This window comes from Lampetra fluviatilis, chromosome 4 (assembly GCF_964198595.1).
Source record: "Lampetra fluviatilis chromosome 4, kcLamFluv1.1, whole genome shotgun sequence".
In the NCBI taxonomy this organism is placed as follows: Eukaryota; Metazoa; Chordata; class Hyperoartia; order Petromyzontiformes; family Petromyzontidae; genus Lampetra; species Lampetra fluviatilis.
Genome location: NC_136278.1, coordinates 20483519 through 20498406, shown reverse-complemented (window position 1 = coordinate 20498406; position 14888 = coordinate 20483519). Strand labels below are relative to the sequence as shown.

At 50.3% G+C, this 14888-nt stretch overlaps 1 protein-coding gene across 1 annotated transcript in view; it reads left to right on the top strand.

Moving 5' to 3' along the window:
- LOC144931400 (lipoxygenase homology domain-containing protein 1-like) overlaps nt 1-14865 on the top strand; it is a gene marked incomplete at its 3' end in the record, with an annotated part of 78989 nt that extends 64124 nt beyond the window's left edge. Inside the window, exons 24-35 of the mRNA XM_078855206.1 lie at nt 2027-2190; nt 3316-3532; nt 4494-4648; nt 5788-5866; nt 6061-6142; nt 7334-7389; nt 8925-8957; nt 9402-9571; nt 10773-10995; nt 13235-13389; nt 13702-13915; nt 14687-14865. Coding sequence (XP_078711332.1) covers nt 2027-2190; nt 3316-3532; nt 4494-4648; nt 5788-5866; nt 6061-6142; nt 7334-7389; nt 8925-8957; nt 9402-9571; nt 10773-10995; nt 13235-13389; nt 13702-13915; nt 14687-14865 — 1727 coding nt within the window. The remainder of the gene's footprint in view (nt 1-2026; nt 2191-3315; nt 3533-4493; nt 4649-5787; nt 5867-6060; nt 6143-7333; nt 7390-8924; nt 8958-9401; nt 9572-10772; nt 10996-13234; nt 13390-13701; nt 13916-14686) is intronic.
- Between the last annotated feature and the right edge of the window lie 23 nt (nt 14866-14888).

Below are 14888 nucleotides of genomic sequence, written 5' to 3'. Positions count from 1 at the left end.
GTAGCACTGTCAAGGTGCTCTTTCAATGCTCCATCAAGAGAGGCAACAAAATCCACCAACCCGCGAAATATACCGGGGTTATCTGAGCTCTCACTCTCATCATGGCCACGTAACGCCAACTCAAATGCTCCACAAAATTTCACACAGTCTATTATCCTGGACAGTATGTGTCGATTTTTTGTCACCTCTTCGTTGTGCCTTCTAATGCCAATCCTGTAGCCTTCATCTAGTTGTTCAGCAATGCTAACTCTGCCCAAAAACGTTAGTTTCATGCTATTATCAATATGGCTGCGGCTACTTTCATGACGTTTGCATTTGTCAGAGAGATGTTTGAGGTCTCTTACCCCCGTCGTTGTCCACAAAACTTCAGTGCCGACACTTTGAAATAAAAGACAGGGAAAACAAAAAAGAGAATTGCTAACATCACATCCAGCCAGCCACCTCCGTTTCTCATAACAAGCGCGGGTGAAGCTTCGTGTGTAGCTTCGTCCTCTGTCACTGGCCTGCTGCTGGATTTGTAAATCGGGTTGGTCCGGTCCGAGATCCTTTATCTTTTTTATTTCTTCCAGCGAAAGCCTTGTGAAAGGGTTTTTTTGTAAATAAATTACAGAATTTGGATGAACTGCTGCCATTGTTTACACAAAAAATTTGATCAGCCTAGCAAGTGTCGAAGTGGTGTCGCCTGCGCACTCGCAGTAGTGGCCCAGAGCGTAAAGTTGAATGACAGGTGACGAGAACCAATCAGATTGGATAAAATAACATGTATCCAATTCTGATTGGCCAGGGACGCAACAACTTGCGCCCTGAGGAGAATCTTTAAGAAACCAATTAGAGACCAGCTTCAGGTCACATGCTGTCCGAAAATTTAAAGTCTCACATAGACATCCATTTGTCCGGCGTCCCGCATGAAACACATTGAAAAACATAGAAAATAGTTGACCGATTAAAGCCAGTTTTTATTAAATGCTGATGCTTTTCTTACTACCAGCCGGCACATCGTATGAAAAAAAAATTGTATTTATGTATTTTTATATAATTTTTGGATATGTATATTTCTTGAATCTTGTCGCGTTTTCAGCGCAACAGCTCACCGATCACCTCCCGTTTTGAGAAATGAGAGTAAATCTGGAATTCGGGACAATGCATTGGAACTTGGCAGCATCGTGGCGGAGTTGAGGTATTACCGTGTTAAATCAATCAAGGGCACAAGCGGAAGGCCGGAAGGAAACCTTTGTAGCGCCCTCCCTGTCGTAGTTGCATTCGTGTCTTGTCTTGTGTTTGCACCCAATTGCTGAGCGGTTGATATTTTACAACTACGGGAAGGCCTCAATGATTGGACTTGGTAAATCCTGGAGCAGAGGGCCTCCCCCGGTCTCCTGAATCCTACGTCACGTTGGCTGAAATGTGGTCATTTGAGGTGGCGCCGTGGTTCAGTGGGCACGTAATGGCTGTGACAGAAGCAATGAGCCAACACTGCCGTGGTGGCGAGATGTTAACTCCCTCACCTGGTATATCGGCGGTCGTGGATTCGATCCTGACCCTGACGCCTGTGTATTTGGAGTTTGCATGTTCTCTCCATGGTTTTTCCCTCCATATTTTGAATCGATGCGCTTTTTAAAGTATATTTGGCTGCTATAAAGTTCCACATCTTAAGCCACTTCGTTGAGCTATGACTTGTGACAGCCAGCTACACAACTCAGTGGGACTTACCCGGTAAAATTAAAATAGTTTTTAGTTTAGTTTATCAGGTAACTATTTTGAAGTACATTATATGTAGCCAATAGCCATGTTTGGTTCTTCATCAGTGCCTTGGGGTCTCGAGCAATGCCCCAGAGTCATCTCGGTCTGCGTCTCCATTCGTGCTGCGCTCTCTGTGCTGCGTGGCAGCCGCAGTCATCGTTGCACTTATTAGCGCTTTCCGTCAAGTCTATGTTTTCGTTCACTAAAAAAAAAAACCCATTATTCTCTTCACTTAGGTAACGGCTGGCATTGCGCGTGTCCTCCCTCCCAACCCACCCACCGATAGAGAGCGAGTGGAAGATTTTGCTGGTGACGGGCGACGGGCCGGACTCGGGCACAGAGGCGACCGTGAGCCTCGTGGTGTACGGAGAGCACGGGGCGTCGCGGACGCTGCTGCTCGGCTCCGGGGAGAGCCACCTCTTCAAGCCGCGCAGCGTCGACAGCTTCCGGGTGAGGAGGCCGAGCCATCGCGACGACGGCCGAGGTCGCGGTGCTGAGCGGTCGTGCGTTCGCAGCTCTTTGCTGGGGAATCGCGGTGCGTGCTATGGTCGCTATGTTCAGATGTTAACTGCCTCGCCTGGTGTACAGGATGTCATGAGTTCGAGCCCGACCCTGACGCCTGCTGTATATTTGGAGTTTGCATGTATCTCTCCCCGTGGTGGCGTGGTTTTTTTTTGCGGTTTCTACGGGTTTTCTCTCGACGTTTAGAATGACCATGCGTTTTGAAAGATTGGCTGCTACGTATACATTTTCACGTGATAAGCCACTTCGTTGAGCTATCATTTTTGGTCAGGTCGCTTCTGAAAAAAAGGACTCTATAGCTTAGTGGGCCTTACCTGGTAAAATAAAAAAATGTTTATCATTTAGTGATACACACAATGGCCACTAGAGATCCCACGATGTTATTTGAAATTGCCTGGGCCTTGTGTGCCGGCGCCATTTTGCTAAATTTCGTAAATTCCTCGCAAATTTGTTTTAATTGAGAAGCCGCACGGCATCATCGCCGCCACTGGCAGACTGATGCCCTCTTGCAGACCGCTGGGGATTTCACCTCGTGCCTCACAGGGGCAGCATATCAGGTGATCATGATGATGCCTCAAAGGAGCAGGAGGCCTTGCATCGTTGGCAGCCACTCAGCAACAGCAACAATGGCAGGTGGAGGGAGCAACGCTCACATTCAACAGTCGGTGCAGTGGGGGGGGCACAGATAGTCCATGAGCACTAACCAGATATCCAGGTAACTCACTGGTCAGTACAACCTGAGGTGTCATCACTTGAAGTTTCCAATTGTCTCTGTGTGGTCCTTAACAGTGAATTACGTGATAACCACTTGAAATGAGTGGGTTATCAAATAAACCACTTTTTATCCATGTACTGTATATAAATTGTTAAGACTGATTTAAGAGGACCTGTGTATTATTATGCACCGGTGTACCGCCAAGACAACCATATACTGTATAGTGCGAAGCGGTGGTGCAGTGTTTAGTGCACTGCGCTATGAACCCCATGGCCCGAGTTTGATTCCCGCTAAAAAACAACACATATATATACACCTGTGCGTTCCGCGGCTTCTAGATCTCTCTGCCGGAGCTGGGGGAGCTGTACAAGCTGCGCGTGGGCCACTCGGGCGTGGGCGAGGCCTCCGCATGGTTCCTGGAGCGCGTGCGCCTCAAGCCGGCGGGCGGCCGCCCCCTGGAGCTGCCCGTGACCCGCTGGCTCGCCGATGACCGAGACGACGGCGACACCTGGAGGGAGGTGCCTGTTCCCCGGCCCGGAAAACGCCTCCTGCCCGGTGAAATGCCGCACTCCGCGGTTCCCCTTTGTCTCCTCCGTGGTGACGTTGTTTTGCACGCATCGCACCGGGTGCTCATTCAGACCTTGGTGAGGCCCCAGGACTGGTTCGGATATTGGTCACTGTTGTTGGCTGCGACATGGGAATCAAACTCGGGCCACGGGATTCATAGAGAAGTGTGTTAACCACTGCGCCACCGCTTCCCACTGTGCTGTATATATACAGCAAACCCTTTTCTCCAGCGCCAAATGTATTGGGGTACAGTTTGCCGATTGACCGCCCCTGTGGCTCGACCACTCGCGGTTTCGCCGCGAGATTCCTGTACACGTCGTAACTGCACGGTGACGCACGTGACCTCGCTTTGGGCCTAGGGTCACGGTCAAAGGGGCGTCTTCATCGTCGCTTCATCTCTTCAGCTGTCGTGAGAGTCGACGCATAACCTCCGCGGTTCACGCTTACGCGTACCCCATCCTCCATTTGGCTCAAGAGTTGAGTTTTGCTTCACGGCGATGCATCTCACTGCTGTCCCTCTGGCTTTGGGTCTTCCCTTTTATTCGCCACCGGTTTGGTGCTACGCCGGTACCCGGCTCTGTAACCTGCCCTCCTGCACGGTTCGTCCCACCCATCAGTCCAGATCGCATCTCTCCAACGCTTTCTTGCCTACACTCTAATCCAAAGTTCCAAGTTTCTTACCCTGTCATGCCGTGCCATTCCTAGCAACCTCTTAGCAGTAATGGCTGCTGTTTTTGTCCATATTAATTTAAATAGAAAATAATTTAATTCACACTAAATGTGCGTGTATATTTCTGCATGCGCAGTCAAGCCAACGCTGTTGCCTAATCAAGCCGATGAACAGACCCATGAGCCTTGTCGCTGCCGTGGTTGAGATGTCGCTCTCGTTGTTATTGAGACGCCAATGGTTGTTGTTGCTCACAAGTCGATGGTTGTTCGTGGCCCACAGTGGTGGTGTACCAGCTGAGCGTGCTGACGGGCGGACGCGCGGGAGCCGACACGGACACGCTCGTGCACGCGTCACTCTGGGGCGAGCGGGGCGACTCGGGGGCCCGACTTCTCCACCGCTCCCTCAACAACCCCATCCCCTTCCAGGAGGGGCAGGTGTGTGGAGGCCGGCACTGGGCGTGGGAGGGCGGCACGGGGTGGGGGACGGATAATGTGGGAGTGCGAGGAGAGGATGGTTTGTGATCGCGCGTGAATTCACATTCCGGTTGGCGTGTGGACTCAGCCCTTTTTTCCGACCAATAATATTAACGCCACTTTGTGTGAAGTTAAAAGCTGTTGTCCTTATGGATAGATAGTCCCTCTCCATAGACACTTCCTTTCTTTCTTCCAAAGAAGCCACTGGAGCTATACACTTTTAAATGTAGATTGCAAACTAATTTCTTTAGAACTGATTGTTGTTGTTAGTGTCTTGTCCTTCCCCCACACCTCCGATTAGCACAGTTGGCTTCGTATGGTGCGAAACAAGTTCAACATACATACATACACGTAGATACATACACGTGGAATGTACTTAACGCTGGCTCAGAACTACAAATAGAAGATCCCCGCTATCTGACTTGAGCGCATGATGTCCGACGTCTCGCTTCGCACGCTGGGACCTTCAGGAATTGTATTCTAAGCTCCCAGCGAGTGCAGCAAAACGTAGGACATCGTTGCCGAACAACACGCGGTACCACCCTACAAAGATAAAGACCCTTGTATAGCCTTGGCAGACTATTGGGGCAAGTGCTGTTAGTGAGCATCTATGAAGGCCCGTATGGCACACGAGGGGGGTGGGTGGCCAGCACCACGCACGGCCGCATTTATCTACCTCGTGGAGATATTTGCACTCCAAACAAGGTACTCCTTTTAGGCTGAGTCGATCTAGGGGAGCCCAGGATAGGTTCAGATAATCGTCACTGGTATTGGCCCTGAGCAAGAATCGATCCCAGGTCACCGCTACACCACCACTCCCCTACACACACACGGTACACACACGCACGCGACCGCTCCCCTACACGCACACACACGTGTCGGAGAGCTTCACAGCCCCACAGCTACAACAAACGTAGCGGGAGAGCGCCTGCAGAATGTCACTCCCATCGAGATGGAAGCAGCAAACAGTTCTCACTTGTGGGATGCGGGCCATGGCCGCGTGCAGCCGGCCTGGTTCTGGTGGCGACTCACGGTGCTGGCGCCACACGCCGCCAATCTCCCTCCCTCTCTCCCTTTCGCTCGCTCGCTCTCTCTCGCAGATGGACGTGTTCCGGCTGGAGGCCGTTTCCCTGGGCGAGCTCCGCAAGGTGGTGATCGGTCACGACGGCACGAGCCCAGGTGACGTTCCGAAAGCATGGCCGACCGTGGCTCGACCGGCTTCAAAAATTTCCCCTCCCGCTTTTGTTCGAATGAGCGCCGCTATCGTCGTTAGAGCGCGCCGCATGGTAAACTGGCGAGACGGATCGAGGTTTTTTGCGTGATTCGGTCCCCCGACTCCTCGCGCAGCTACGAAACCTTTCACTCTGCTGCAGGGCAGGGCTGGTTCCTGGACAGGGTCGTCGTGAAAGTGACGGGCAGCGAATTGGACAGGGAATACGTCTTCCCGTGCGAGAGGTGGGTGCGTGTGCGTGAGAGGGCACCGTGGTGGAGAGATGTTCACTACCTCGCCTGGTATATCGAAAGTCGTGGGCTCGATCCCGACCCTGACGCCTGTATCTTTGGAGTTTGCGTGTCTCTCTCCACGTGGTTGCGTGGATTTTTCTCCGGATCCTCCGGTCAACATGTGTTTAGAGTACTTGACTGCCATACATTTACACGTGGTAAGCCACTTAGTTGAGCTATCATTTGTGGCCAGGTCACTTCTGAAAGAGAGCTATATGGCTTAGTGGGCCTTACCTGGTAAAATAAAAAATAGTTTAGTCTAATAGAAAAAAAAAGTTTTTATTTAGCGTATACCCGTCTCGTGGTGCCTGTGTATGTGCGCCGGAAGTGGCAACGCAGCGGTTAGCGTGCCGCGCTTCGAACCTGCTGACCTGAGTTCAATTCCTGGCCACTGTTGAGACAACCTCCGCAATCTGCACGCTGTGGGGAGGCCCTTATTCAGCAATGGATTAACAAAGGGGCTGTACAAATACGTTATCAATATTATAAGCTATCCTTTTGCCCATCCTAGGACGGAAGCTGTAATAGTTACGTAAATAAACGTCTGCGTAGAGTTATTTATTTTGAGTAACTTTCAATAAAGAAACGTCAAATTTAAAGCGAATTTGCGTTTTTTATTGCTTATGATAGCAATGACGGGGGGCCTATTTTTGCAGTGACGTCACGTACGGATGTAGCACTGTGCTTGCGTAGATTTATTGTTAACCGTCACTTTCTGTAAAGAAACGTGATATTTGAAGCGACTTTGCGGAAAAAAAAAATTTCCACTCGACCTTCTTCCGCGTAAGTGTAAAAATCCACCCGCTTAATGACGGGGGGGGGGGGGGGGGTGCGGCATGTGGAGTGACGTCACGCGCGTTACACACATTTATGGGCTATTATACTAGTAATTCTCCGGCCGTCTGGAACACTCTTCCTTCCGATAGCGATGGCACTTTTAAATCTAGATTGAAAACTCATTTCTTTTGAACTGCTTTTGATGTTTAATTTGTTGTCCTTCCCCCGCACCTCCGATTAGTATGGTTGGCTATGTACAGTGCAAAGAAAGTTCAACATACATACGTACATAGCGAGCGTGGCAGTGAGAGAAAGGCCATCACGTTCGCGGGCCATAACGCATTTCGTGCGACATGTGGCGTGAAGGTGGCTGGACCAGGGCAGGGATGACGGAAAGGTGGAGCGGGAGCTGGAGGCTCAAGGTAAGTCCTGGTGGAACCACGCGCGGCCATGTGCGGCGAGGGTGGTCGGGTAGTGAGGGCTTACGCGGTGCCCGTGCCACGAACCGCGAGCCCGCACGGCCGAGGGACTTATCTTATATCATCTAGATTTTATATATAGCGCCTTATTCCGAGGCGCTTTACAGCATTTATTAAAAAAAAACTGGTATGTACGATGAAAGTGGTTGAGGTAAAGGGTGGGGTTATTAAAAGTGGTGGTGTGGTGATGGTGACAGTTGGGAGAACAGGCGAGAGATGTTAATGGAGGGGTTGAAATTCAGCAACCATGTTTAACCACAGGTTTTACATGCAAACATATTTTCACCACAAGTATGTGTGGTGAATGCAAGACGTGATGTCTCGTAATAGGTGTCACCTTCAATGAGCACGGTTGTCCACGTACGGTGCAAAAGAAGTTCAACGTACAGTACATACATTTGGTGTGTGACATCTTAACGTCTCCCGTATTTACTTGCCAGAAAGTAAGCCTCGGCAAGGTAAGGTAATTTACCCTTTTTACCGGGTAAAAGGGTAAAGGTAAAGGGTAAAGGTGTCGACATGCCAAGGGGTAAGGTAAAGGGGGTAAGGTAAAGGGTAGGGTAAAGGTAGCTTGGAAGAATTACCCGGTAGGGTAAAGGTAGCGCGAAGAATTACCCGGTAAATACGGTACCTTGTTTACCGCTAAAAGCTCCGTGGCGCAGTCCGTGGCCTCCATTTAACAAGTAATATTTAAAACAGCTTTATTAAAAACAGAACGACTCCAGGAAGTGGCCGCAAAGCTTGCCACAACATGAGGGGCCGTGGTGATTTACAGCCAATGTCAGTTAAGCGTGGACAATTAGACCCAAGCGAAACAAAACATAGAAAAAAGATTCTTTAAAAATATATAAATTTTTAATGATAGAATATAGTATTGTCATCAGTATGACCTAAGTATACCAAGTTTGCAGTCGATACCACATTAGGAAGTGGGTAAAAATTGAGTTTCTAGATTTGAGGATACAACAACAACAATGACAACAACGACAACAACAACAGACAGAGTGAGTTAAAAGAAAGCGTCTAAAATTGGAATAATCGAGAGTATTCTATATGGATGAAGCTCTCTACCTAGCATTTACCGTTATAAACCTTGTTAATGTGTAGTAGTTCCCTAGTAATTACCCTGTAATCGGGTAATTTGTATGGGGTAAGGGTAAAAGGTAGGGTAAAGGTAAGCTCGTTGCTTTTTACCTTACCTGCTAAAGGGTAAAAGGTAGGGTAGAGTGATTGTATTGTGGTAAGGTAAAAGGTAGGGTAAAGGTAGGCTCGTTGTTTTTACCTTTTAACTTTTACCTTACCTTGCCGAGGCCTACCAGAAAGGGCGAAGCCATTTCTCTATTTGTATTGTCTCTGATTCTGGCAAAAAAAAGGGTCCCAAAGAGAGATCTCGGTTTTAAATGGGACCGGCCTCCGACGTGAGAGTGTACGGCCATGGAGGCGAATCTGATCTGCGCTCGTGACACTTTCTTTTGCAGCTCCCATACAGATTGGCAAGACTCCGAAAAAAGGTGAGTTTACAATCAAGGCCGTTTTTTTTTGGTCGTTAACCCACCACCACCCGACACAGCCAATTAGTAAGGTTTGTAACGTACGAATCAGTTACTACTTCAGCACACCGGAGTGTTGGCGAGTAAACCCACAACATTTACAATTTGAGTCCGATATTTTGCTGGTAATTACATCCAGCATCATCGAGCGGTTTGTAAATGTTGTGGGCAAGTGCTGTTCGCGAGTACCCATGAAGGCCAGCACGGCTCATGATGGGGTGGGTGGCCAGCACCAGTCCTGATCGCTGTCTCCCCAGTGGCAATGTTCTCATTTGAGTCTGAGTCGACCTAGGGGAGGCCCATGACCTGTTCAGATAATCGTCGAGGGGGAATCGAACTCGGGTCGCCGGGTTCATAGCACAGCCTGCTAACCGCTGCCCCACCGCTCCCCCCCCACGCACACAGACACGCGCTACCGCGTGACGGTGATCACGGCGTCCGACTCGCTGCCCCCGCTGAGCGCCTCGGCCTCCCTGGTGGCCTACGGCACGCAGGGCCGCTCCGACGAGATGACGCTGCCGTCCGTGCGGCCGGGCCACCTGGGTTTCCTGCCCGGCTCCTCCGACACCTTCCTGGTTCGACTGACGCAGCCCCCTGGACAGAGCATTCACACAACAAAAACAACCGCCATTCGCCACTAAGTGGCGGTGACGTCACCACGGCGCTTGTGCCAGGCTTTGTACACCTTAAGGCCACGTGGAGTGTCAAACGCCCGTTGGCTGGAGGTCACGGGGCAGACCCAGGTGCCATGGGTCGACTGACTGAGATGATTGGCCGCTGCATTCACACACAGCCTGGCATCGCATTGAATTCCACCTGTCCCTTCTCATATGGGATGGAGTAGGGATCGGCAAACCTGTGGCACTGGAGGCGCGTGCTGCTCTTTAAGGACCGCTTCGTGACATAATTTATTAAGGACCACCCTCTCGTATTCATCACGTGCAATGCGGCTCCTGAAATATTGAGGTTTTTTTTCACATAATTCGAAAATAAATGGCTCTTCTTGTTATTCTGCTTACCGACCCCTGTGATAAGAGTGTCGCCCCCTTAGCACGCATGTGGTTTTCTCCGGGTGCTCCGATTTCCTCCCTTATTAATCGGCCAATAACACCTTTATAAATATAGATAGAGGACTGCAGAGCTTGCAGGGGAATTTGGTGCTGGCTAGCCGCACGGCTGCTTCCTTTCCCGCTCGCCTGTGGTTCCTCCTCACACCTCCAAGTTGGTATCTGTCTTCGAGAGTGAGCAGCAAATGTTGCAGCGACGTCGCATTACAAGTGGGAAATGTTACATTATTACGTGATGCATGGATCAGAAACGTGGGCACTGACTAGGAATAAAATATGTAAGTATATATGTATGTTGAGATTCTTCCGCACCGTACGTAGCCAACCATTGTGGGGAGCAGTGGTGTAGCGGTTAGCGCTCTGCGCTCCGAACCCGGTGACCCGAGTTCGATTCTGGCTCATGACCAACACCGGTGACGATTATCTGAACCGGTCCTGGGCCTCCCCTAGGTCGACTCAGCCTCAAATGAGTACCTGGTGCGGTGTGTAATCATCACCACGAGGAAAACAAAGGCGACCGGGCGTGGTATTGGCCACCCACCCCCTCGTATGCTGTGCCGGCCTTCATAGATGCTGGCTAACAGCTCTTATAGAGGGGATATAGAGGGGATTTTTTCTTGTACGTTGAACTTCTTTCGCACCCTTACGTCGCGAAACCGTCCAGCTCTCACCTGTGGGCTCATCCTGCAACTCCCCCCCCCCCCTTCAGGTGGACCCGGGTGACGTGGGGGAGCTCTACAAGGTGCGGCTGAGCGTGGAGGACCCCTCGGAGTGGCAGGGTTGGCACCTGGATGCGCTGCGGCTCGAGGAGGTGGCCACAGGGCACGTACTGGCGCCCGCCGACGCCCGCGGGTGGCTTTCGCGCACGCGGGGCAAGCGCGGCACCACGCGGGAGTTTGCCGTGGCCCCCGAGGGACGGCCGCTCCTGCCCGGTGAGCTGGTGGTTCCCTGGCAAGGGCAGCGGGAGGGGCAGTGGTGATGGTGAATGTGTGTGTTTAGTCTCGTTTTCGTGTTTAGGTTGTCCCCCCCCCCCACCGCAACTTCAAGTATCACGATTGGCTATATACGTTGCGTAAGAAGTTCGACATATATACGTACGTGTACACGCACAGTCCGGCAGCCTGGGAGCCTTCTGAATCAATGTGTTTTCCGGCAGCGTTTGTTTAAATGGGTAAAGGATGAACTGCTCTTTACTTTACCGATTTTAATCATGAAGATTTTATCCCAGGATCTCAGCTGAGCCTTCTGACCTCTATTTGATGTTAACAAGATTGTTATCAATCACAGTAACAGCTCAATTTCCGACAGCCTAAAATCAGTACTAGCTAAAGGGTTTAATTTCACAGTCACCCCGACACACATCCCAGTGGATGATATCATTGCCCAGGATGACGTAGCCCTCAAAGGTTCGGGACACATCCCGGCAGACGTTGCAAGATCTGAAATCGCTGCTATCCTCAAAAATGCTAAGAAACCCATTAGCAACATCAGCAAGGATGAGCGTTTTGAACTCGCTCAATTGAAAAAGAGATATGACAATGTCGTCATAGATAAAACCACTTACAACAACACAATTCAGGACCTTATTAATGATGGCAGCTATACCAAAATCAATAGAGATCCTTCTTCTTTGGTTCTTTTCGGTTAAGTCACGTCTAAAAATAAAATAATAAATCAAAATAAAACAACACATTACGACGTTTCGATTGCAACACAATCAATCATCATCAGGCATAAAAGAAATAGCAACAAAAATCTAACTAGAAAACTATAGACCGACATACAAGCAGACAGACATCACAACGGCACACATAGAGAGGAGTATACAGGCACACGAAAATTAAATAACCTAGTAAAATATTGAAATGTGATGTAATACAACACAGAGAGTCGGTTAACACACAATTAACGCATGGCCTGGTTGACTACGTGTTTCAAAATTTGCTAAGTTAGAATTTTAAGTGTGAGCAACAAATATCTAACTAGAAAACTATAGACAGACATACAAGCAGACAGACATCACAACGGCACACAGAGAGAGGACACAAATCGGCTGTGTGAGCAACAAAAATCTAACTAGAAAACTATAGACAGACATACAAGCAGACAGACATCACAACGGCACACAGAGAGAGGACACAAATCGGCACAAAGAGATGGTCGTTTCTGTGACGGTCCCTTAAATATAGAGAGGAGGGGGAGGGGACGGGGGGAGGGAGAGGGCGGGGAGATCAATGGGTGCACGCCAACGTACTCCTATTGTAAGTGAGATGATAGACGCGGCACGGGAGGCAAACCTGAAAATTAGGACAAACGCGGCACGGGAGGCAAGCCTGAAAATTAGGAGACAAGCACACGAAATTTAAATAACCTAGTAAATTATCGAAATGTGATGTAATACAACACAGAAAGTCGGTTAACACACAATTAACGCATAGCCTGGTTTACTACATGTTTCAAAATTTGCTAAGTTAGAATTTTAAGTGTGAAATTTCAAGGAGATGACACAGGCAGAGAGAACAAATAGCCAGAAAAAAAAAAAATAGAGATCCTACCAACCGCCTGGCCACGAAAACCAACATTATCATCACTAATTCGACTTCTCTAATCGAACCGACCAAGCAGCTCTCTCTAAAACCTTCGGCTGCTAGACCACTCATATTTTATGGCTCTGCGATCTTACATTGACATGCTAATCTCTCACAATACAATGGCCTCCTCCACGCCCTCATCATGGAGGTAGCTCTTCCAATCTTACATTGACATGCAAATTTCTCACTGTAACATCACTAGCCTCGCCCACTTCGTTTATGACCCTTGGGCTACACCCATTTCAAACCTTTAAAACAGCCTCAGCAGCTTTCCCCCCTTTTTTTGCATCCTGATGATGATTGCTTGGGTTACGATCGAAACGTCGTGATATTTTTATTATTTTTTATTCACTTTATTTTCATTTTTATTTTATTTTTATTATTTCATTGTTATTATTTTTTCTATCTATGTGACTTTACTGAAAGACCCAAATAATATGAATTCCTGCAGTCACGAAAGCTTTAAGTCAGGATTTAAAAATGTCAAAAAGAAATGATTTATTAAAAGATACTCTGAATGTTGACGGTGAACAACTTTCCTGCCCCTGCCCGTCGCACCCCCCCCGCCTCACGGTGCCAGTCCATCATTACGTCGTGTCCGTGCACGTGGGCGAGCGGTGGGGAGCCGAGACGTTTGCCGGCGTGTACATGACGCTGTATGGGGAGGCGGGCGACACCGGCTGTCGCAAGCTGCTGCGCTCGCTGCAACCGGGTCTCAAGTTCCAGCGGGGCCGGGTGAGTGATCCCGCTGGGCCGGTGGTGGAGGTGCGGCAAGTTCCAGGTTCCTGGGGGGACCTCTGCGTGTTATTTCCTCCGTCTCCACGGCGGACGTGTCCTCGATCGCGTTCTCTCCTTCGTTGATACTTTGTTATAATTTTCTGACCCGCCCCTTCTGGACATCTGTGAAGAAGAGCTTCATAGCTCATCGGATTTCTCCATGATAACTAATGATTCTGATTCTGACGAAACGATCCTCGCCCGGCATCCCGCCCTGGGACCCGCTCACGTTTATTAACGTTCAACTCGACGTTTCCGCGCCGCGTACAGACGGACTCTTTCCTGGTGGAGGCGGTGTCGCTGGGGCAGGTGCGCAAGGTGGTGATCGGGCACGACGGGGAGGGATATGGCTCGGGGCTCTTCGTGAAGATGGTGACGGTGCGCGAGTCCAACTCGGCGGCGCGCGAGTCGCTCTTCCCGTGCTGGGCTTGGCTCGACGACCACATGGGCGAGCGCCGCACCGTGCGCAAGCTCCATCTCCTGGGTGAGACGACGCGGCGCACTGGCACGGTACACTGGCATGGGATGGTACACTGGCACGGTACACTGGCACGGTACACTGGGGGCATGGTACACTGGCACGGTACACTGGGGGCACGGTACACTGGCATGGGATGGTACACTGGCACGGTACACTGGCACGGTACACTGGGGGCATGGTACACTGGCACGGTACACTGGCACAGTACACTGGCACACTGGCACAGTACACTGGCACAGTACACTGGCACACTGGGACGGCATACTGGCACAGTACACTGGCACACTGGCATGGCACACTGGCACAGTACACTGGCACAGTACACTGGCACACTGGGACGGCATACTGGCACAGTACACTGGCACAGTACACTGGCACACTTGCATGGCACACTGGCCCGGCATACTGGCACGGCAGGGCACACTGGCACAGTACACTGGCACACTGGCATGGTACACTGGCCCGGCATACTGGCACGGCAGGGCACACTGGCACAGTACACTGGGACACTGGCACACTGGCAGGGCACACTGGCACGGCATGGCACACTGGCATGGCATGGTGCACTGCCATAGGTGAACAGACTGTATTTGTTTAAACGTTCATCTAACTCCACTGGTTCCAGCTCTCAGAATTCAAATTCGGGTTTTGTTGATATTCAACAATCGCTGCTTTCCGTGACATGTCAAAAGTGTCGTTGACCTCATGGACAATCACAGAATGCTGGTTCCGAGGTTCTGTGCTTTATCGTGTTGTGCCCGCATGCCTTGCCAGGCGAGAGGGCCGTGGCGGAGACGCCGAACCATCTCACGGAGTCTCGCCAGGCAGAGCGGAAGGAGGAGGAGGAGAAGGATGACCTCTCGTCCACCTCGCAGTGGAAGATCACTGTGCTGGGAGCTCCCCGCTCGGATGGGGAGGAGGAGGAGGAAGAAGGGAAGGAGAAGAAGGAGGAGGGGAGGGAGAAGGGGGAAGGAAA